We start from the raw sequence: 24,083 nt of genomic DNA on the forward strand, positions 1-24,083 counted from the left end.
ATGTCCCATCATCACAATACACAGATTCGTTAATTAGTCTATCTGCTCTTTTTCTTAAGATCATATACATCCCTTTATTTTTAAAATTAGAACAAGATTAATTGGGTGATACAATTTGCATTTGCATGTTACAACACATTTCTTAACTTAATTATCATTTTCTTTATTCTCCTTATCACTTTCTTTTATTTATTTATTTTTATCAACATTGATAGGCAAGATTTTATATGATAGGGGTATATAAAAGACATTCCGTGCAACTTAATATTTCCCATCAGGGTTGTTGATTTTCAGCTATTTGAACAAATATCCAGATGATGGCCTTACTTATTCATATTTTTTCCCTTGAAGATGTATTTGCACTTTGCAATCATGGAAGGAACAAAAATAAAAAAGGAAAAAGAAATGAACGGGTAACCACATCCACTTTGTGTCCTCAAACTTTCCACAAGATTAAGAGACAATTTAGATATACTTTTCAATGAACACTTCGAAAAAAAATTCACCAAAAAAACACTTACAAAAAAATAAATGAATAAAAAATGTAGAATCAATATTTTTTCAATAAATTTAAAATAATTTTTTGAAAAATTCTCTTTTTTATATTTTTCACAACTAAAAAAGTTAAAGAATTCGGAGTTTGTTTTTAAAAAGTTTTAAAGGGACTTTACAATTTAAAAGCTCTAATGAGTTAGAAAGCCAATCTAATTTCTAGAATTACTAACAAATACTTACTATGTGTTATTTACATACAATATTTTGGAAGTTTATAAAGTGAGCTTGTATTTGCTGGACACTAAAGAATAAAAAGTATAAACAAAACATGATTTTTTAAAGCCTCACATTGTAGATATTGTAATATAAATTTTACATTACTATGATTCTATCATAAATAATGTTTCAATTCATATACAGAAAAGTTACTGTAAATCCTATACAGCAATAAATTTCTATGTAGATCATATTATAAAAAAAAATTATGTAGATTTATATTGGGGTCAAAATCACTCCATCAATTATAAATGTTGAATCAACTGATGTACTTATCAGAAAGTCACGAAGTCGTTAAATCAAAGAAGAGCTTATGGTCGTGCATGTATATGGCTGATTTAGAAAAAATGGGACCAGTTGTTGAAAATTTAATTCCTTTCATGGGTCCTATGTGTCTGCAAACTTCCTGTTTGAAAATACAAGATATGTAGATGATGATGCATGACAAAACATTAACGGAAAAATAACATGTAGTAAAGTTGAATGTACTTTTTACTTCTTAAATGTGTAGATGAAGCTTCATTGCCATATCGAAACTCTCAGTTGATGTACATCTTGGTTGGGCACTGATTTCATACCCATATGTATGAAAATTAGAAAATACAGTAATCATCAATTGCAAAATTGTACATGTCCTTTTCATTGTTTCATGTGAAACCCAGTTCCCCCCCAAAAAAAAATAGAGAAAGAAAATTCAGACTGTTTTACATACAACTGATGTAGCCTCTCTAGCAACTTGTAGTAGTGGCACTGCAGTTTCGATCAGAGTCAATAAATGTTGTTGCCTGGACGAATCAATGTAATTTCCTGAACCTTTATTTCTATGTCCCTCTCTCAAATAGCCTAAGCCAAGCCATACATTTGTTATGAATTCATTGCCTTGCACCATAAGTCAAACTAAACTAAAAAAATTGAAAATGTCACTTTATATATGTTAAAACCAAGGTTTTAAACAATGGTTAGCAACAAAAACTTCGGTTGCAACATCTAGGTTTTTGACATATGATCTTTGTGATTGTAATTGTAATTACATCAACTGTATTTGTTTTTAATTTCTCACGTCAATAAAGATTACAATAAAATTGTGATTGCAATTTAAATTTTGAATAAAACACTAGCTCTTTCACCATATATATTATCAAATATGACATTGACAAATGGACTCATGGTTGACTTGGCTAGTTGGCTATGTAGTATGGTAAAATGTTGGGCACAATAGTAGAGCTAGCAAATTAACTAGACGGGTTGCACTTGCTCAAATCATATAAATATACATACATGTAAATATATAAAAGTGGTTTGGCTTTATTTTAAGAGATTTGAATTTTTTTTTATTAGCCAATTGTATGTACATTTATATATATGTATAATAAGGGGGGGTAGTGCAGGCCATTTGGAAGGAAGTTGGCAGTAGCTATAGTGAGAGGAGGCAGTGGTAATGTGGCAAGTAGATGGACATATATATGGTAAGGAAAAGGACAAAAAAGACCAGCTCTGGTGACTGGTGGGGTCATAATGACAACAACAACAGGCTTAGATTGGCTTTTCAACCCTCATCACATAGGTATACTCACACACAAAGACATCATCAGATAGGGGCCGGGCTGGGCTGGGCTGAAACTGATGCAATAAGGGATAATGGTTGATGCGAAAGAGTTTCATCCTAATGCACGATACCTGTTGGTGGGTTAGGTGGCAAACCCTGCCCCTCCTCATTGGACCCATCCCCTAGATTCCTGCCACTTCTCCCTTTCACCTTTCTCTTCTTACCCCCCAACAAAAACACTATCAATTCTTTTGGATTCACAGTTATAGCCAACTATTTTTCTCTTTTCCCTCAAACAACCTAGCTTTCTTCATTAAAATTAATACTATATTAAAATGTTTGTAACCACACCATGCACATTTTTTATTTTATCTTGTAGCTTAATAGACATATATATTCTGACAGTATTACACAATTAAGTAATCGTAATCATTTTTAATATAATTTTAAAAATAATAATAATTATTTAAGTTAATAGACTTATATATAATATCTAACCGTATGTGATTTGATGACAATTTTACATACGGGTGCATATATTATTTATTTATCAAGTAATATACTACTTTATTCCTGAAATTGTGAAATGTAATCATAATTAATAGTCTTTAAAATTAGAAATCAATATCATTTTAGTTTTTGACATATACAATTTAATATTACTATAGTTTCAAAATTTTATAACTTATTGTCATTATATAGTTTCTAACAGAGCTAACAACAAGACCTAATGTGATTAATAGTTTTCAGTTTCAATGATTTATTTGACATTTCTCTAATTCCAAGGATTATTTTGACAATGCTCTACAATTTGAGTGACTAAAATGATAATTTACACTTTATTATTTCATTTAATTTTTACCAAGAAACTTTCCCCATGTGTGATAACAATTAACAACTACCCCATCTACTGCCTTTTGTTTATACTTTTATTAATAGAATATCATTAGGAACATTTCATTTGTTTAAACTCCAAATTCACCCACCTCAAATTAAAGAACCGTATAATATGTGAATCTCCATTTCCTGGCTTTACCAAAGGAATCATGGGCATGAAACACCTCTAGCTACCATTCCAATTCCTATAACTATATATATATTTAAAGACAATCTTTCATTGTAAAGAAAAACCCCACTGCCTGTCTCCTAAGTGAGAAACTAATTTATCATTAGGAAAATAATTGCAAGCAATGATCTTAACAAGCACGCACTCCAATGGAATATTAGACAGGTTGACGCACAGAAGCTAGCTTTCTTTTTCTCCTTTCCAAAAATAATCCTTCTTTCTTTATTCTTTTTCCAAATGCTAAACTTCATTTTGACATCTAATAACCTCCACATATATAGATATATAAGTTTAAAAACCCTAACTAATTGTTTTTCCCTTTCGTGTCATGAAAGATAAAACCAATAGGATTTTTCTTTATTCTTTTTTCATATGTTAAACGTCATTTTGACATCTAATAACCTCCACACATAGATATATAAGTTTAAAAAACCTAACTAATTTTTTTCCCTTTCATGTCATGAATGATAAAACCAATAAGATTTTTCTTTCTTTAATTTTTTTTTTAATTTAACAGCAACTTAAATACAATGAGTAAAAGAAAAATCCAGTGATATATATTGAAGATGATATGTATAGAACTACAGATTCAAACATCTCACCCCCTTGTCCCTCTCTTTCTCTCTTCTTTCTCCTCTCAGCTTCCTTTTCCTTTTGAAATTATCACATAAAAGAACAAAAACTCCCCCTTAAACTGATAAGGTATATAAGCCACCCTTCAGAGCAATTTGTCCATCTTCTTCAATTTATTAGCCGAAGATGTGGTGCATTAGACCTTAGTCTTTGTCATAGTTTCTTCCACAACAACTTGGTCCAAACTTTCCAAAAATTCACATAAGAGCAATAGTTCTCTCCCTAGAAACTGATATGCTATATAAGCCGTCCTTTGGAGCAATATATCCATCCTCTTCAGTTTAGCAGAAGGTGTCGTGTATTAGACCATAGTCTTTGTCATTGTTGTTTCGCAACATCAAAGTTTAGCCTTTGAGCATCAGCAATCACATGGTGATCAGAATATCATTCAGCAATTGAAGATCAGAGGCAAGCATAGACTAGCAATGATATGGCTTTCTTCCCAGCAAATTTCATGCTACAAACACCTCACCAAGATGACCATCAACCTCCACCTTCACTCAACTCAATTATAACTTCATGTGCACCTCAAGAGTACCATGGTACTCTCTTTTAGACACAAAAACACCAACCAATAGTGCAATATTATGTTATGTGGCCTAATACCAATGTTTCAAATGTTGATGCAGGAGGAGCATCCTTTCTAGGCAAGAGATCTATGTCATTTTCAGGGATTGAGCTTGGAGAAGAAGCTAATGCTGAGGAAGATTTGTCTGATGATGGATCACAGGCTGGAGAGAAGAAAAGGAGGCTTAACATGGAACAAGTGAAGACCCTTGAGAAGAGCTTTGAGTTGGGAAACAAGCTTGAACCTGAGAGGAAAATGCAGTTGGCAAGGGCTCTTGGCTTGCAACCTAGACAAATTGCTATATGGTTCCAGAACAGGAGGGCTAGGTGGAAGACCAAGCAGTTGGAGAAGGACTATGATCTTCTCAAAAGACAATATGATGCTATCAAGGCAGATAATGATGCACTTCAAGCTCAGAACCAAAAACTTCAGACTGAGGTTTGTAATTTTCTTCCTAGTTCTATTAAGATTTTGTTGTTTTAATTTTGGTTTCATATGTGAGAAGAGAACTTAAAAAAGAAGACCAATTTTTCATAAATTACTAAGGCCAAATTTGATGAGTTTATTAACAAATACTTACAAGAAAATAAAATAAAATTAATTAAAAAGATAAGCAAATCAAACTCTTTTCGTAAGTTAAAATTTACTTATACATCTCAAACTTTTTAGAAACTTTCTTAGTTAACTTCTCCATTGAGGTACATAAGTTAAATTATAAGAAAAGATTGATGTATTTTACCTCCTTAAACTATTTTATATCTTTTTCATGAATGTTTGTTGAGAAATTTATTTAAATTAAATTAGTCCTAAATTGACGAAGAAATAGAGGGGATGTTCAAGTTCTGCTATGTCAAATTGTTTTGATTCTGTACAATAAAGCTAGGTAATTATGATGCTTTTCTTTAATTATTATGTTTTTTCAAAAAAAATATTTATTATGGCTCTCAAACCTTTTATTTCCTTTCACCAACTTCTGGAACTGATAATAACTTTCTATAAAGCTGCTTTTTCCAATTATTCACAGTAATTTCATAAAGACCAGCTTCCACTCAATTACATGTTTGTCATGCAATGCATAGTTTCCTTGGTTTGGAAATAAACAATCATTTGGGTTCATTTTGACATTGACACACCTTTGTTTTAGGCTGATATTACACACTTATACTCCAACCTTTCCTGCATGCTATTATTTGTTTTGTGTTATTTTTCGGATTAGCTAATTTCACTGCTACCACTCACTGCTGCAGATATTGGCACTGAAAAACAGAGAACCAACTGAATCCATCAACCTCAACAAAGAAACTGAGGGATCCAGCAGCAATAGAAGTGAGAACAGCTCAGAGATCAAGTTGGATATCTCAAGAACACCAGCTATTGACAGTCCTCTATCCACTCAGCAGAGCAACAGCAGAACCCTCTTTCCATCTTCTGCTAGACCAACAGGAGTGGCTCAGCTTTTCCAAACCACTCCAAGGCCAGAGATTCAGTGCCAAAAGATTGATCACATGGTCAAAGAAGAGAGCTTAAGCAACATGTTTTGTGGCATTGATGATCAATCTGGCCTTTGGCCTTGGTTGGAGCAGCAACATTTCAATTGATCATCATGCAAAAGGAGAGAGTGTGAGAGTGAGAGAGAGTTTCATATTGCAATGTAGTTTTCCCTTTTCCGGATGAAAATGAAATCATCAAGAGGGTATCTGTGTCAATTGATTACCATACATAATGAGTTATAATTAAATTAAAAACCCATGTTTTGATAAACTTGATGTATAAAATAGGATATGTTAAGTAAATTTTTCTTTTTCGGGTGGAACTTGAAAATTTTTATATAAAAAGAATAATAGATTAGTCACCTTTTTCTTTTTCAGACTAGTCTTTCTGTAAAAATTGTGAGTCATGGGTCATGAGAAAAAATTTCCAATTAACTGTGAGACCGTGCTTGTTGGTGTCTGATTGCATGCTATTGCAGAGGGGCCACTAAAATAAAGGAGGATTCTCTGCTTACATTTTTACCATTTTTTTAATCCAATTAGCTTTGCTTGCTTTTAAATCAAACCTTTGTACTATTAAGCAAAGGTCTTTTTTTATACAAGTACATTTTTTTCTCGCATATATTTTATTTTTGAGATAATCTTATTCGAAACACTGTGACAAATTAAGTATGAACACTTTTTTTTAGGAATTCAAAATTAGATTGTTGAGTTGTTAGAGACTAACTCCTTGTACTTAGATCTAACCCCTTAATTACAAGACCATGTAAAAATATTTATGCTGATTTCATTGATCCAAAGGAAGGGTGAGCAAAATCCAGTGAAACTTGACAAAGTAGGTATTAAAAAAAGAAAGGGAATCAAGCACACATTCCAAGAGGGGGAAAAAGACAAGGAGATGGAAAGGGTGGGGAAGAAAACAAGGAGAGTTGGAAATGGTCATTCTCGTGAATGGGACATTGTCGATTTTTCTCTTGTTCATGACAAGGGAAGGAGCGGGAGTGGATCAGTGTAGTCCTTACTACTCCATGTGTGATCACTGTCATCCACTTCTCTTCTTTTCACCTTCACTTTCAAGTCACTTCTCTCTCCTTTATGTGTGTGTCTCTCCTTGTAATATTGTACATACACTTTTCCTTTTCCCTCCTTCTGTGTTGATAATGTGCCAATGATGAAAGTGGTCAAAACTTGGCACTGCAAAGAAACTAAAATTATGGTTGTCACGACCTATTTGTTTGTTTACTCCCATATCTCTACGTCATTGACATGCAATGGAACTGTGGAGATTTCAACTCAGGTGAATGTGCATGCACATACAAAATTTTTTAAAAAAATATGAGTATATCTAATGTTCATTTATTAATACTTCACCTTCACTTCTCTTTTTTCTATTGGATCTTTTCATTCTCCATTTTCCTCCATTCCTTTGTTTAAATCTTGTCCGGTGTTTTCATAGATTTAATTGATTGGGAAACATGGGCCTTTTGGGCACCATCATATCATCATAGAGGTTCCCAGTGACAAAGTTCATGTTCTTTTAACACTTTCTTTTATATATATTTTTAATAATTAGTTAAAATTTGTTAAGACTCGTGGGATGCTGCGAGTCTTATTAATTTAATAAGTTTACTCTTAATTTTATATTTTACTTTCTATATATGGTGTGTTGTCAGTTTTCCTCCCTCAAGATTTTTTTAGGTAAGCAATAAGTAATTTTACTGGGACAACTCGAGACTATTTACTTCGTAAAATTTACATTATGTGAAAATTTTATATTTTATCTCTTTAGTTATAAATATTAAAAGAAATGTGTAAATGCATTTTTAACATTCTTTTAAACACACTCTTATATTATTTATTAAAATTTATTAGAAATTACGAGATTCTATAGGTTATATTGTTTACCTAACAACTATCATTATTTATTTTTCCATACTAATAATATATTGTTAAAAGAAAGTGTACTAAAAATTGTGTTATACTAACCCTTCTCATGTTAACAAATATTGATAAAGGTTCACTTGTTTATTAGCTGACCAAGAAAGAGATAAAAGCATAATTTTCATGTGGCAAGTTCACTAGTAACAACCGCATGTGAGCCTAGATTTCGTTTCAATGAAGAATGGGCTGTTCCCTGATGCCTGCATTGCAAATTTGCCAAATTTCGTGCTACCGCTTCCTTGTCATCTCTTCCCATTTAATTTCTGGTTGTCTTGGCGAAAAAGACAAAGGTTAATTCTGATTGAAAAGAAAACTCCAAGATATTGTTTTACAGATGTGTAATATTCGTAGTCAACAGTTGAAGTAGAAGTGACTCTCATTATTTTTTTTTCCATGGTAAATTAACTAAACAATTGAAATCATATGACATTAATGTCAAATTAAGTTACTAAAAGGGAGAATATAATGAGAAATTATTAAGTTGTTCAGAACTATCATGTGTCTATGATTCAAACTAATTTTTGCGTGACATGTATTTAAAATTTTTAACTTATAAAAACAATCAACAACACTTAATTATGTTATGTGAAGATTGATTGGAACTATAAGAACCCGGAACTATCAAATAACTTCTCAAACTTTAGTGGGGAGAAGATGCAACTAGTTGTCTCACTTATATTTTACCTTCAAACAATAAGATAAATTAAGTTTAAGAAAGCTAGAATTTACGGGAGAAAAAAAAGAAGAAAAGAAAACAGTGGTGCCAGATACTAAATCTTTCTTAATATAGTAGTATTATGCAATGCTAATAACTAAGATACAGCACGACATATTTTCTAATTCATATACAAATTAGTATTTTCTTTGTGGCAGCTTTTATATATATATATATATATATATATATATATATATATATCCCCTAAGTTAATAGTTAGTTTAGAGCTTTAATATATAGATATTGAAACTTCCCATACTTAATTGATGCTGTCAACATGGTGATGAATATGACAACAAATCTTATTATAGTAACCTGTAACCTTATCCACGGATTACATGAGAAATCCGATGAAAATCTATTTCTATATTAAACAACGCATGTGATAACATCTGGATTGCTTCAAATATATTCATTAATATATTAATGCATTGCGCTGTTATACTTATGGGATCATGTGAACATGGTTTTTAAAATGCTTTGCAAATGACTGAAGATTTTGGCATTTTGATGACAGTTTCTCAGAAGCCAACTATGATTTTTCAGCAAAGTTTTGTCAGTGGACATAATCAATTAACTAATGTTGGAATCACAAAAGATCGAGATTTAGTGGCCACGTGCTTGGTGGTTCCAAATTGGACATGTATGATAGGGTGGTTAGGGTTATTGTTAGTTGCAGAATATATAAGAGCATTCCCTGCATGCATGTTCATTACTAAAAAAATGTTATTTATGTCGCTGATTCTAAGATGGTTCTAAAGAATCGTCAACCATCTTAGAATGTATGACGGTGACATTTTTGTAATAAATAAGAACACATGACGTTTGCATATAACCGTCTTTGAATAGTATGTAAACATATAAGTGATGACAAACTTGTAAATTTATGCTTTTGTACAAAGACGGTTTAAACTCAAAAACCGTCTTTGTATGGTATCATCTTAGCAATAGATAAAACATGCATTAATATTTAGGTTTACATAAATTCATCATAGATTTAAGATCCTTGCAAAACTATTCTGCTTGCAGTATCTTCTTTTCCCCACACTGACCCAATATGTGTGCATCATTGCTTTTAAATTTGATGGTCATGGGACGTTCGTCTCCCAATGACAAACTATTGCTAGTACCAATGAAGGTTAGTATTACTTTGAGATTTTTTAATTTGTTTTGTTTTTAGCCATTAGTAGAAGTAAAATGCACTTTTTGAATATTGATTGAACAATGAGAGGTTTATATAGAATTGAGGTGCATTGAATATTTGAGGCACAACTGATGATGACAATTGTTTTTCTCCATGGTTGTAGGTTGTCAAATGGGGGCGCTCTGTATATGCAAATATTGAGAAATTTATCCAGTTTCAGCTTACAGTAAATGTGGACGCTCTAGTGATAAATGTTGTTGCTACTTTTTCATCTGGTGACGTTCCATTAAATGCAATGCAGGTTGACTTTCTTTTTCTCTTTGTAGGTTGTGCTCACGTATTAAGTTAGGATGAGTCATGACATTAAAATCTATTGATTTCTCTATAGCTTCTTTGGGTAAATCTTATCATGGATATACTCTGGGAGCACTAGCCCTAGCAACTGATCACCTCATGGATCGATCCCCAGTGGGTTGAATGTCAGAGTTTTTAATTTTCTGATTATTATTGGGTAGTACAGATTATGGCATTGTCTTCCCTAATAAACATTAAACAACCATTAAAAATAGTTTGTGGTATGTAATGTACCATTCTGATTCTGGCTAGGTGTAACTTATTAAGATGATCCTAATTTTGATTTTTGGTTAAACAAGTTCGTTTCGATCAATCGAGGTTGGGCAAACAACTCGAATTGCAGAGAAAAATGAACAGTGCTATTATATGTTTTGTTGGACTGCAAACTGTTTAATTGCAGAGAGGGAGCAACCATAACTCGAGAAGGTTTAGAATGATGCAAGCGAAACAGAGTAATGAATAGTATCAATGATTATGCAAAATCCTTGTTTCAGGTTCAACATGCCTCTTCTCTGTCTGTCTCACTTGTGTATGTGTGTGAGTTTGTTGTGTTTTTTTTTTTTTATTTATTGTGCTTCATCTTAAGTTATCAACTTACCATAATATCATCTAATATATTGTTGCTTGAATGAGGTAGGTAGTGCTATGGTTTTTGTCATGGTTTCTTTCCAATTGTTACAAGCTGAAACAATTTTTTTACATTTATGTTGTATGTATTATATATGCTTCATTGGTTTTTTCAAAGAAAATAGGATCAGTGATGAATAGAACAACCTTGAATTTAGCATTTAGGACCTGTTGCAATCTATCTAGATGGGCTACATGTTTGTGTAATGTTTTTTGAGTAAGATGGTTCTGGACAGAAACTATATTCTGAATTGTCAGGATGGATTTCTATGTTAAATTTGATGACACTTGATAAATAAGCATGTAAAATGAGGATATTTTAGGGTCTAACAGCCTAGCATTGACTATTTGGCTCCATAAAGTGAGGAATTGGGGATATGTGGAAAGGCTTTTAGCTGTCATGACTCATGATATCTTATTTGGTTTTCAGAAGTTTCCTTCAATGAGTTATTTCTGGACTTGTTTCACACATCTGCTGAAGGTAGAATGGTTGGCAACTGTTTGGAGAAGATTGTCAAGTAACAAGTTTGGGTCGTGCTCCTTGTTAGTTGTCATTTACGACTAACTTTTGTATTGAATGGTTATATGAAATTAGCATCTTTCCCTCAATTTATGGTTCTTTTTGTAGGATTTGAACATATTTCATGTTTAGTTTGATTTTGCTCAGCAGATACTCCCATTTTTGTGAATTAATTATGTGAATCAATTTCAGTTTCAGGCCATTTGAAGAGAAGGCTAGTAGCTGGTGTCTCGCTAAGCGAGGCACTCAGCCCGCTTAGCACGTGGGAAATCCTAGAAGAGGATCTGCCTCAGATGTCCGCACTCAGTGCGCCGTCAGCTCACCCAACGAGTCGTTTGTCCCTTCTCGCGCTCAGCGCGCCCAACTCACTAAGCGAGAATTCACTAACTCGCGCTTAGCGAGAAAATGACGCTAAGTGAGCCTTTAGAATCTGAAATGTCAAGGAGCCTTTAAAACACTGAAGTTGGTGTAAAAAAGGGAAGAGACATCATACACAGAGGAAGGAAACAAAGAGACACACAGAGAGACAAAAAACAGAGCAAAGCTCCTGCCTTCAAGAGAGTTTAGGTTTTAGGAGTGATTTTAGGGTTCTAGGGGTGGAGGAGACATCATCATCACTTGTAATCTTAGTTTCTCTTCTAATTCCAATCCTTGGTGCTGAAAGTTGCTAACTTGCCATGGAAGGCTATACCCCTTGTTGGGGATTTCTGCTAAACACTTGATGTAATATCTTCTTACTATCTATTTAAAGTTATTTTTATGTGTTCATTGCTTCTATTTGTGCTTATTTCTTGCATGCTTGTGACTTGATCACCCATTTGTATGTAAAGTTAGGATTTTTAGTACTAGGAAGTGCTTTAAAACCTTAGAACTTGATAGAGTAGGCTAGAAAACTGTATGTTTGGGGACAGAGTGCAGTGATTTAGCTTATATTATGCTGTAATCTTAATGCAACTCGTTTAAACCAAGTTTGTTAAGAAATTTAAATAGAGTTAGGCCCATTCACTCGAGGGATCTTGGTTTGGGTAGTTGTTTTCATCATAAGAACACTAAAACAATGTTAAATAGAGAAAAATATTTAGTAACATCAAAGTTAATTCAGTAGAATGACCCAACGCTTTTACTTAACTGTTTTCACCTCTCACTGTTAGATACTTTAGTTTGAAGTTAATTAGAATTGTAGAAAAAAAAAACCCTTTTGATTATGTACTTGTTTTACACAAATGTTTACTTATTAAATACACATTTTTTGAATGAAACAAATTCCTTGTGATTCGATACTCGGTTCTTACCATTTATATTACTTGTGCGACTCAGTACACTTGTTGATTAGCATTCGGGGATCATTATTCCCGAACAAGTTTTTGCCACAAAACACTCCTCGCTTCCTCGCCTCCTATGACATATTTGCTAGCGAGTACATTAATCATTAATTAGTGAGAGGATTTAATAACACACCACTTGTGTGGCTACTCTTGCCATGGAGGGGTATAAACCAGAAAATAGATACAACTTCTTTCCTCTTGTGGGCATCCTAAGATCCCCTCAAACTCTTCTATGGTTGGTACCAACTAAAAGTCTCCAAACGTGAAACACTTTAGCGGCTGGTCATAGTACTGAGCGAGGGATGCGATGGCTTCAACAGAAACTTCTATCGTAGCCAAATCCCAGATTTTCCCATATGTTTTGCAGAAGGCTTGATGTCGGACCTGATCCATTCGCTGCCCTAGCTCTCACGAGCTGGCTACCTCTAAGTTCTTGGCTTTGACATGATAGAACCTTTTCTTAAAAGAGGGCGCTTGGTTCGACCCCATGTTTGCTAGAATGAAAACTCTCCTGATCAATACTTCAACACCCTATCATAAAAGAGATACGATGAATGCACGAGGGAATGTTTATGCTATGCATGACAAAATGTGTTTATCGATGGACACAAAAATTCGAAAGAGCGTCCCTTCTTACCCGCAATGCATCGGGTATCATGGTTTGTTTACAAACATCACCATGGCGTCCAATGCATGACAATTAAAAAGGTGACACGAACCTTCCGGCTTCCCGTGACAAAGATGATGAGACAAATGTAATGCATGAGTGATGACATGACATCAATATGCATGCGCGAGAGCACGTGGTTGGTAGCACAAAGAGAAACATGACAACGCGATAAATTAATACCAAACTGATATAACAACACGATAAACACAGGAATGACACACACAATCATGGCATCATAAAGACATGCATGGCTATATCAAGGAAACAAAACATAATGTGTTTGTTCTGTGCCCCTATTTTAGGAATCTAATGGGAGGGACTAAAGGTTTGCTATTTAGTGATCACTCCCAAAGGTGGTCGCCCACATCTTTCAAAGGTTTCTAGAGATATCATTCTCTTTGATATCAAACATTGTGGCGGTAGAGGCTACCAGTGACAATGTATCATCAAAAAGAAAAACTCTAGATGAGGCTTCACTGTCATCAAGTGAGTCGGAGGCTCAGCATGACCACAAATCAACCTCCACTTCCTATGTTTCCATGGATCCGGGTATAGGGCCCTAATAACTCACCGTGTGTGCAAAGGTGTAAGTGCCATGTGTGCATAGAACAAACAAATATTTCTAAACATGCATGTAATAAGTAAAAAGCCACACCAAATACAAAAGCATTGAAAGAGTTATATGAATACAAGAACATAAAATAAATAAAGGGAAACAAAACAAAGAGAAAGTCATGATAAGTATTGCACACAAATTAAATGGCTTAACTCTCTAACAAACGTCCCTAGTTGAGTCGCCAACTATCGCAACCTACCCTTTGGCAGGAGGGCGAAGCGAGACTCAAGGGGGCGTCTTCTAAAAAGAAAACGTGCGGGAGTCACCACCAACGTTTATTCGAGGAAAACGTTGGAAAAACCAAAATGGGGTCTGCGAATTTTAAGAATAAGGGTTCGAGAGTCGTTTACCTGCGGGGAAGGTATTAGCACTCCGCGCGTTCGTCACAAGGGACGGCAGCCTTTAATCGAGTATACAAAATCATGACTTCAATATTTATTTTATTTTTTCTTTTTTATGTTTTTTTACTTTTTATGGTCAACAAGAGCGTTGCCCTTGCTCCTACGTATCCTCAAGTGCGATAAGGAACTCAGACCTACGTAGTTCTTTAAAAGCAAGAAAGTTATGAGTAGAGTTGATTTTAAACTTTTGAAAGGTTCATTTTAACCAATTAAAATAAAAGAGACCGTTAAGGCATTGGACCTTGAATGAACTCAAGCGACTTTTGTGGATAGAAACCTCGATTACATGTTGATTTTATCTTGGTTTCACTTATTTACTTTTAATCTCATTAAAAGGCGACTTGTGAGGTAAATGATTGGTTGAAATTTTATTTTACAAGGATAAAATGAGATTACGGCATAAATGGTCGGTGGAAATTCGCTTTACATGAAGAAATGATATCACTGATGGTAGAAGAATGAGATGAAGATGTGCAAAGCAACAAGGAGGACCCCTAAGGATGCATAGAGCGAATTCAAAACCTTAAAATAAATACTAATCGGTTGACGAACGAAGAACGATGTAGGAATCAATCACGGTTGCGATTCGAAAGCACCTCGACCTCGTTTTTCTTCTTCTTTCTCCTTTTTCTCCTTAATTTCACTAAATCCTTTCAATATATGAAGGTTGAACCCCTTCCTTCAGCCCTCTAACACCTATTTATAGGAAATGAGGTGACCCAGTTGATCTACAGCTCGCCCAGGCGAGCTGTTAATTCACCCCTAAGTTATTTGGGGGCCCAGGCGAGCCAGAGGCTAGCCTGGGCGAGCCAGGGGTCTGAAAAAACCTCAAAATGACCTTTTTGCCCTCCCTTTTGGATATTTTCTGCATCCTTTACCGAAACATAAAAAAACCTTTCATATTGCACAACAACTGGTGTCAAGCAGCTCAATTCGGCTAGCAAGAATCAAAACTTTAGCAAATGATCATCCCCAGACGAAATTAGGGTCTGACACAAACTTAACTTCATCAAATTTAATCCAAACATACACTAACTCGGTCAAGAGATTATCTTCTAGGATAGGGTTCCTAGTCCACTCCAAAAAGTTTTCCAACAATTATCTATTTAAGGTTGCTATGTTAAACTATTTCTAAAATGAATTGCAGTAAAGTAAAGCTATAAATAGCTATCGTAAAGTGCTAAAGCTGAATAAAGGTAAGTAAAATGGCATAGAACAGTAAAAAAATCATAAAAGATTTGGCAAGAAAAGGTAGTTTTGGTTTCTACAGGTTCTTTTGGACCTGTTTTATATCATGAAGCTCAAAGTATGAAGGATATATTTTTTGGTTTTTTTGAGAAGCATTTTTAGAAAAGAATGTCTTCTGGAATAAAATTTCAAGAGATTACATACAAGAGGCAAAAAGGAGTTTAATGGTGCCTTTTATGTAGAAGGAAACTAAGGAAGTTATGTGGGATTGTGAGAGCTCTCAGAGTCCTAGACCTAATGGCTTTAATTTTGGTTTTATTAAGGACTTTTAGGAGGTTTTGAAGGCAAATTTTGTAGCTTTTATGAAGGAATTCTATCTTAATGGTAGACTTCCTAGAGATGCTAATAGTTTTTTCACTATGCTCATACTAAAGAAGGATTGTCTTTAAAAGATAACAAAGGATAGACCCATTTCTCTTATTAGATGTATGTACAAGGTGTTAGCTAAAATATTAGCAAATAGGCTTAGCAAGGTGGTTCATCGAGTGATTGAGAATACCCATTTTGCATTCATACAAAAAAGGAAGATCTTAGATCGTGTTTTGATTGCAAATGAGTTGGTAAAGAAGCCTAGAAAGAGTGACAAGAAGATGATTATGTTTAAGGTGGATTTTGAAAAGGCTCATGATTTAGCAGACTTGGAGTTCTTACTGATGGTTATGGAGGAGATGGATTTTCAAAAGAAAAGATGGAGGGATTGGATACAAGAATGTTTATCTACTACAACAATTTTAGTTCTTGTAAATGGTAACCCTACACCCTACAAAGGAATTGGTTTGTGGTTGTGGTCTTAAGCAAGGGAATTCATTATCACCATTCTTGTTTCTCATTGCAATAGAGGGGCTTAGTAACTTATTCACTCAGATGGTTACAAGGAAAAATATCCTAGGGGTGCAATTGAATGGGTTGGAGAAGCAAATATCTCATTACAATTTACTGATGATACATTGATTTTTTTTTTTTTGTGAAAAAAAGTTGGACTAGTAGTTGGGCTATTAAGGCCTTTTTCCATTGTTTGAGGTAAGTTCTGGCCTTAAAGTTAATTTTCATAAGAGCCTACTGGTGGGGGTAAATGTACATGAAAATTGGTTGAAAAAAGGCTTCTTTTGTTTTGAAATGTAATGTGGGAGATCTCCCTATGAAGTATTTGGGTTTGCCTATTGGAGCTAATCTAAGGAAGTTGAGTACTTGGGATCCGGTGGTGGAAATGGTTAGAAAGAGATTAAGGGGATGGGACAATTTATATATGGGTGGAGGGTTGATGATTTTGAAATTTGTCTTGTCTGCAATTTCAATATATTATCTTTCTTTCTTCAAGGCTCCTATAGGTATTATTTCTAAAATTGAAGCTCTTTTTAATTATTTTTAATTATTTTTTTTTTTTGTGGGGAGGGGGTGAGATTTCTAGAAGGATTCACTAGGTGGCTTGATATAGAGAATGCAAGTCAAAAGAATTAAGAGGGTTGGGTGGAAGGGAATTGAGGGGGTTTAATTTGGCTATTTTGGGTAAGTGGAAGTGGCGGTTTTTGTTGGATAAAGATAGCTTGTGGTATAAGGTCTTGTATAGTTTATATGGGGAGGTGAATGGGTGTTTAGTAGGGAATGGTTGAAAAGGGTCTCATTGGTGGAGGTCAATTTGAAGGTTGGAAATGGGGATAATGGGGTGAAGAGGGGGTGGTTCACATATTCCATAGGGAGGGTGGTTGGAAATGGGACTAAAGCTTTCTTTTGGAAAGACAATTGGGTGGAGGGTGTGTCGTTGAGGGAGAGGTTTCCTAGGTTGTAGTCTATTGCAAGAAATAAGGATGCTTTAATAGTGAAGATGGGGGGTAGTGTGAGGGAAGATGAATTTGGAAGTGGGATTGGAGAAGAGGTTTTTCTATAGGGAAATTAAACTTTTCCTATCGTTGAAGGCATTGGTGGAGGGGCGGGTTATTCCTCAATCAGAGAATGACAGGTAGGAGTGGAAGTGGGGAATGGCATGGCCAATACCCTATGCATTCTGCTTACAAAGCTTTGGTTGCAAATGTGTCTGGTAATAAAACAATTGTGTGGAAGAATTTATGGAACAAAGTGGTCCCTTTAAAGTGATTTTCTTTGTAGCATTGCATAACAGAATTCCTATTAAAGATAATCTTTTAAGGAGATGAGTGCTTAGCAATGAAGAGGTTATGTGTTGTGAGTGCAAATCTGAGATTGAATCATTACAGCATGTGTTTTTTGGTTGTGGTACATTTGTCCAAGTTTGGAATGAATGCTTTTAATGATTGGGATTTGTTACAGTTTTGCACAATGATATGAATTTGAATACGGAGCAATTCCAACGAATACCGAGGAAATATCATGTGGATGTAGAGAGCTGTAATGTTATATGGTATCCAATCATATGGGTTCTTTGGATGGAAAGAAACAAGTGTGTGTTCAATGAGGAGCAGTTTAATGTGTCAAATATTTTGGAGTCTGTGCAGGTTTTAGGATGGAAATGGCTAAGATATCCCAAAGCAAGTTTAGTTTACTCTTTGTCGTCATGTATTTTTAATCCTTTGCAGTCCATTGATCATGCTAGGAGGTTGTGATATGTTTATTTGACCTCGGTGGGAATCTTGCGACTATAGAGACTTAGTGAAGGTATTTCAAAAAGTGCAGGAACTGAATATATATATTTTGCATTGAGAGGCTTTTGTGGTTTTTTACCAATATAGGCATTCTCTCTTCAAAATATACCCATTCTACACCACTTTTGATTTTAATTCCCATTTTACACCTGTTTCTGATTTAGTTGAGAATTCGAGAGTGGGGAATCCGACTTCTCTTTAGTTTCATGTTTTTTTTTTTTAAATAAAAATAGAAAAGATTAAAATTTTAGTTTATTAAAATTTCAAGTAAAGAAGTCGGGTTGGGAAACCAGACTTCTCTTTGTTTTTTTTTTAATTTTAAAAAAATTATTTCACTTTTTTATTTAAATATTATTTTAGCGTTAAAAAAATAATTAAATTTTTTAATATTATTATTTTATTAAATATAATTTTTTTGTTAATATTATTTAATTTTTTTAAAAACGATAATATTTTTTGTTTAACAACTTATGTATACTAGAATACATTACATCATAAATAAAATATATGAACAATAATATTTGTCTAAGTAAAAGCTAAAAATGAATGTATGTGAGGATAATTTTTTCTGTTATGATTTTGTTGCTGACATATTCCATATTTTTTTCTAGTATCTCGTTCAATTTCTTTATCCATTTCAGTGGGAATGCGATTTGAAACCGAATGACCCTTTGCACTCCTCTTTTTCCTTGTATACCCCACTGATCTCCTTCATTCAATTCATGTGACACTAAACCAAAGGAGATTATGTAAAGTAAATAATAGCGACACATAGTTCTTGGGATCAAGATTGACAGATTTGTCATTACGTGAGAACACGATAAGTTTTTAGCCTGATATTCACCACAATCACAATTTTGGGATTGTAACATGACCCTAAACCTTCTAAGTGGTCTGGGTGTTTGAAGTAGGGCTTGGGTCTCTGTCACAATAAACATGTGATTGTGTTGTTGAAAACAATGTTCGTATTGGATTCTTGTTGACCGTTATTCATTGCCTCGGAGACAACTTTGGAATACTGCTAGCCACAACTTAGACAAATTTGAGGTCATATGTCCACAACATTTCCTCTCATCGAAACATTGTACCCAACATTTTTTGGGTAATTGGTCAAGCAATTTAGCTGCACTTGGCTTATTCGCACATATATCTCCAAGATGCTGCCAATGCATCTTCTCCATGTATGCGTACCCTATAAATATTCAATCAATTTAATACATTATAAATTTCTAATTAAAATATAGTTTAATAAAAAATAAAATATTAAAGATTTTCATCAGCCTGCACGAGTGGTTTATTCAAATGTTTGCAGTTTTGGTTATCGCAAAGGAAATTTTGTGAAATGTGGCGCAGGGTAACATGCCTTCTCAAATCCTTTAAAAAAAAAATCACACGCTAAAGTTGTCTCCTCTTCTACAGTGGCGTAGGCAATCATGAAGATATAGTTAGCACTATTTTGTGTTGTAGTTATCAATAATGTGTCAGTACACTTCCCGTAAAGTCATGTATCATCTACCTATATGATGGGTTTGCAATACGCAAACCTATTAATGCATGGACTAAATGACAAACCCGTTTAAGCATTTTTTTCTAGGTACCATTTCTCCCTCTTCAAACACAGATTTTTTGTTTGAGCAGCGAGCACGGTCCCAGGAACACAAGATTGCAAAGCTCCCAAAACTTTTGGCAGCTTGACATATGATTCTTTCCAGTTTCCATGAAAACTCTTTGCTTTGGTAACCATGTCTTTTTGTAGGATGGACTAAAATTCATGAATGTTTTGATCTTTGCCATCAACATTTTGATCTTTGCCATCAACATTTTGATGGAGACTGTTGGATTCGTTTTGACAATGGGTGGGATGATCTGCGCTATGACGCATTTGTTGAGTTGCCTATGATCCTGTGTGGCGCGAGACAAGTATTATGACCTTTGATACTCTTGATAATCCATTTCTTATGCATCTTTGAATTTCATGCGCCTAAACTCCATGTACAACCATTTTCATGTGCTTTACACATGAAGTTTAGTCTTCTTTAGTCAGAATTTATTGTTTTGCAGTCAAAATGATTTTTGATGTTGTATTCTTTGATTGCTTGAATACATTGTGCTTTTTTCATCGAAGGTCATGCCAACCTGGAGTGCACCTGGTGGTTGTATATGGTTTGTTTGTGAACGAAATGGTGGTGATCAATGTATTGTTGTAGGTGGTCAAGGTTCAACTCCACTGAACACCTAAGTTGGTGATATTACAACGGAGGTGACGTCGATACGGCAACAGCCTCGTCATCGCTTTGGTCATTGTTGTGATGAAATAGCTCTTGATCCTCATGCTCCCTAAAATCATACATGCATTCTTCGTGAAATCGTATAATAGGGTCTTTATTAGTGATGGGATGTTCATTTGGGTTTTATGTTTATGTTTGTGGTTTTTGTGATAGGGGTGATGTTGTAAAATATTGTGATGGATGATAGTTTTGTTGGTGAAATGAGGTTTTTTGGGAATAAGAAAAAGAATCATTTTGGGATAATAGTTGTATGTATGAAGTATAAATGTCAAAGGCTTCTTGTGTTCCAAGGTTGTTGTATAAAGACACTGAATCATTGAAGTCTAGGTTATTGTACGATAATGGTTGTGGAGATGGTAGTTGTGGTTGTGGACACGATGGTTGTGGAGACGATAGTTGTGGTTATGGAGATGGTGGTTGTGGTTAAGAAATAAGCTCAACGTGCAATTCGGCATAATTCAATTTTGGATTTTGGACAATTGTTTTCAGCACACCTCTGAGATCGTCATTGTCGTGTAGTTGTGCTGAAATAAAACGTGTTTGGCCATGATGAAATGAAATAGGGACATGATATAACAACTGAACAACTATTTCAGTTGCCCGAGTAGGGAGACAGTTGTTAATTTTCCGAATCAATTATGTTAACATAATAGACCTACTCACGTATATAAATATTGGGTTCGCACATGAGTATGTCGGTCCACGAACCAGGTCATCTGCAATCTGACCATGGTGGTGATTGACAATCAATATTTCTTTAGGTGGAGCCATGAGTGATGTATGGGGGATGTGAGTAGGAAGACTATGAGAATTAGGAACGTAGGTTACTTTTGTAAGGATGTTGCTGTGTGTGATGTGTTGTGAAATGGTGGGATTATATAGGGTGAGAAAGTTTGGTAGGAGTGTTAGGTGGGAGGGTTGGGTAGGAGAGTTAAGTTAGAAAGTTAGGTGAGAGGCTTAGGTAGGAGAGTCAGTTCATGTGAATGAATAATGTGCAGTTGCGCACATCATAGACAACAACCTATCCGTTGTGTCATGGTTGTTGACCGCACTGTTCCACATCGCACACTGAGTCCACGCGAATTATTGAGATCCACATTAATGTGGTTACTGGTACATGTGAGTGAACAATGTGCAACTGCGAACATCACAAACAACAGTTTGTTTGTTTCATCATGATTGTTGATCGCATTGTTATGCATCGCGCACCAAGCCCACGCGGATTATTGAGATCCGCATTAATGCGGTTTTTGGTGCATGTGAGTGAACAATGTTCAACTACGCACATCAAAAACGACAACTTGTCTGTTGCATCATGACTGTTGACTGCATTATTCCGCATCGTGCACCTAGCCCACGCGATTATTAAGATCCGCATTAATGTGGTTGTTGGTGCATGTGAGAGAACAATGTGCAGTTGCGCACATCGCCGATGACAATCTATCTGTTGCATCATGATTGTTGACTGCACTATTCTACATCGCGAACGGAGCCCACACGGATTATTTAGATCCGCATTAATGTGCTTTTGAAGCATTTAGGATCATATTATTAAAGTAAATTGAAAAAAACAATTGAAAAGCATGGAACAACAACAAATTCATAATATAGACAAACAAAAAATTAAAAGCAATACAACAATAAAATATGTTAAATTATTCGTTCTAATTTCAGTAAATTGTCTAGTTGCTACTCCATCTCCGCCCAACTCAGGTCATTAACTTGAGAAGGTGATGATGAATTATGAACATCAACTTTAAGTTCCATACATATTACACTTGCCATATTTGCAAATGTATCGAACATGCATCAAACACCTTCTTTGTAAATAATTTGAATTACCCTATACTCAACATGACCATTGAATTGGTATACATGATAACAACAACAAAGTGAAATAATTATAGGCGTAACATCATCATCTCTAATTGATGATTGTATTATGGTGATTATATTTGGTAGCGTCATTGTTGGATTCAATAGTATCGATTTTGTCTTGTCACTTTTGAAAACTGCATTTGCACTTGAGCTGTGGATGATCTCACCATTGATATAAATGTACGCATAAATTGGCTCTGAACTCATTTTGCTTGCTCTCTTTGTTTTCTCTCACAATTTGATTTGATGCAACTATACAAAGTCTATGGTGATATGGTGCCTTTATATAATCAATCACAAGTCCATGGTTCATGTGATTTGGAATCTCAATGCGTGACAGTAAGACAATCATGTTAACGTGCTTTTAAATCTCGAGGTCTTACAATGAGACAAAGTGTAAATGTGCTTTGGAGTCTTGACTCAATTTATATTATAAATTAATGGGAGGTGCATGTCAATACCATATTTTCATCGCCCAACTTCAAATTTTATATCATTTGTACCTGGTTTACCATTAAACCTTGCTGTCATGGCTAATATACCTCTATTGCGTCATCAACACATTCACCATTCACATACTACAATTAACTACTTAATCACTTTGTATTGCCATACAATGCCTGAACCATAACCACAAATTATACCATTATTATCATTTACCGGGTTCCAACATATTGCCCTAATCAAACAATGTAGAATTGATCCTACATTGATCATTGTAATGGTTGAACAATGGAGGTCTGGAACACACATCTTTCACCTGCCATGGGGAAGTGCACCATCACACTCGAAGATGTTACACTGCATCTAGGCATTAGGGTTGATGGTCGTGCTGTGACTAGACCTAGCTTCTTACATTGGGATGAGTTATGCGGTGAGTTACTAGGCGAAGTCCCTCCAGATAATGCATGTAAGTTGACATGATTACTTAGCATCTTGTGCACACCATTACCTGAAGAACCAACAATACACCAACAACAATACAGGTGTAGAGCTAACATAATATACATGATTGGTGGTACTTTAATACCTGATAAATCTAGAAATGAAGTTCATCTAATATATTTGAGCCTATTGCGTGACTTCGACAATATAAAAAAATATAGTTGGGGTTTTGCCTATTTAGCAAACTTGTATAGAGAACTGTGTCGGGCATCATCGAAGGTTGGTAGAGTTATGGGTGATTGTGTCATACTATTGCAATCATGAGCTTGGTACCGCATGCCTTTTATTGCACCAAGAGTCCAACGGCTCGAAAAAACTTACCCACTCGCTATAAGGTTATTAAAAATAATGAAATCAAAATTTTTAATTTCAATAACGCGCATTATAACATTACAATGAATAACAATTTTGTTTTGTTTACATTTTAGATGGAGTGGTGGTAAATTAGAACATAGGGGCACACCTCATGGTGACTTGGTCAGGTATAGATCTCATATAGATCATATGGAGAGCCATCAGATATATTACTATCATCAACCGTACCATCAATGTGTACATAGTAACATTTACTAATGTTGCATTGTTAACATATATTTCAGTTTTCTTGGGTCCTATATAGAGGATTTGAAGAACACCTACAAAGACATGCATATAGAGACAGGGACATTTGGTTTGCATGTACTGCAATTATTTGTTTTCCCATAGTGAAATGGCATCAAACA

General features: G+C 34.7%; 1 protein-coding gene across 1 annotated transcript; it reads left to right on the top strand.

Moving 5' to 3' along the window:
• The first annotated feature begins 4,305 nt into the window (after positions 1-4,305).
• On the top strand, positions 4,306-6,329 carry LOC100801479 (homeobox-leucine zipper protein ATHB-13-like). The gene is given in 3 exon segments (NM_001255758.2): positions 4,306-4,558; positions 4,646-5,022; positions 5,832-6,329. Coding segments are annotated over 3 exon segments (840 nt in total). The 5' UTR covers positions 4,306-4,446; the 3' UTR covers positions 6,183-6,329.
• Positions 6,330-24,083: the final 17,754 nt, after the last annotated feature.

Source organism: Glycine max, chromosome 18, assembly GCF_000004515.6.
Source record: "Glycine max cultivar Williams 82 chromosome 18, Glycine_max_v4.0, whole genome shotgun sequence".
Classification (NCBI taxonomy): domain Eukaryota; kingdom Viridiplantae; phylum Streptophyta; class Magnoliopsida; order Fabales; family Fabaceae; genus Glycine; species Glycine max.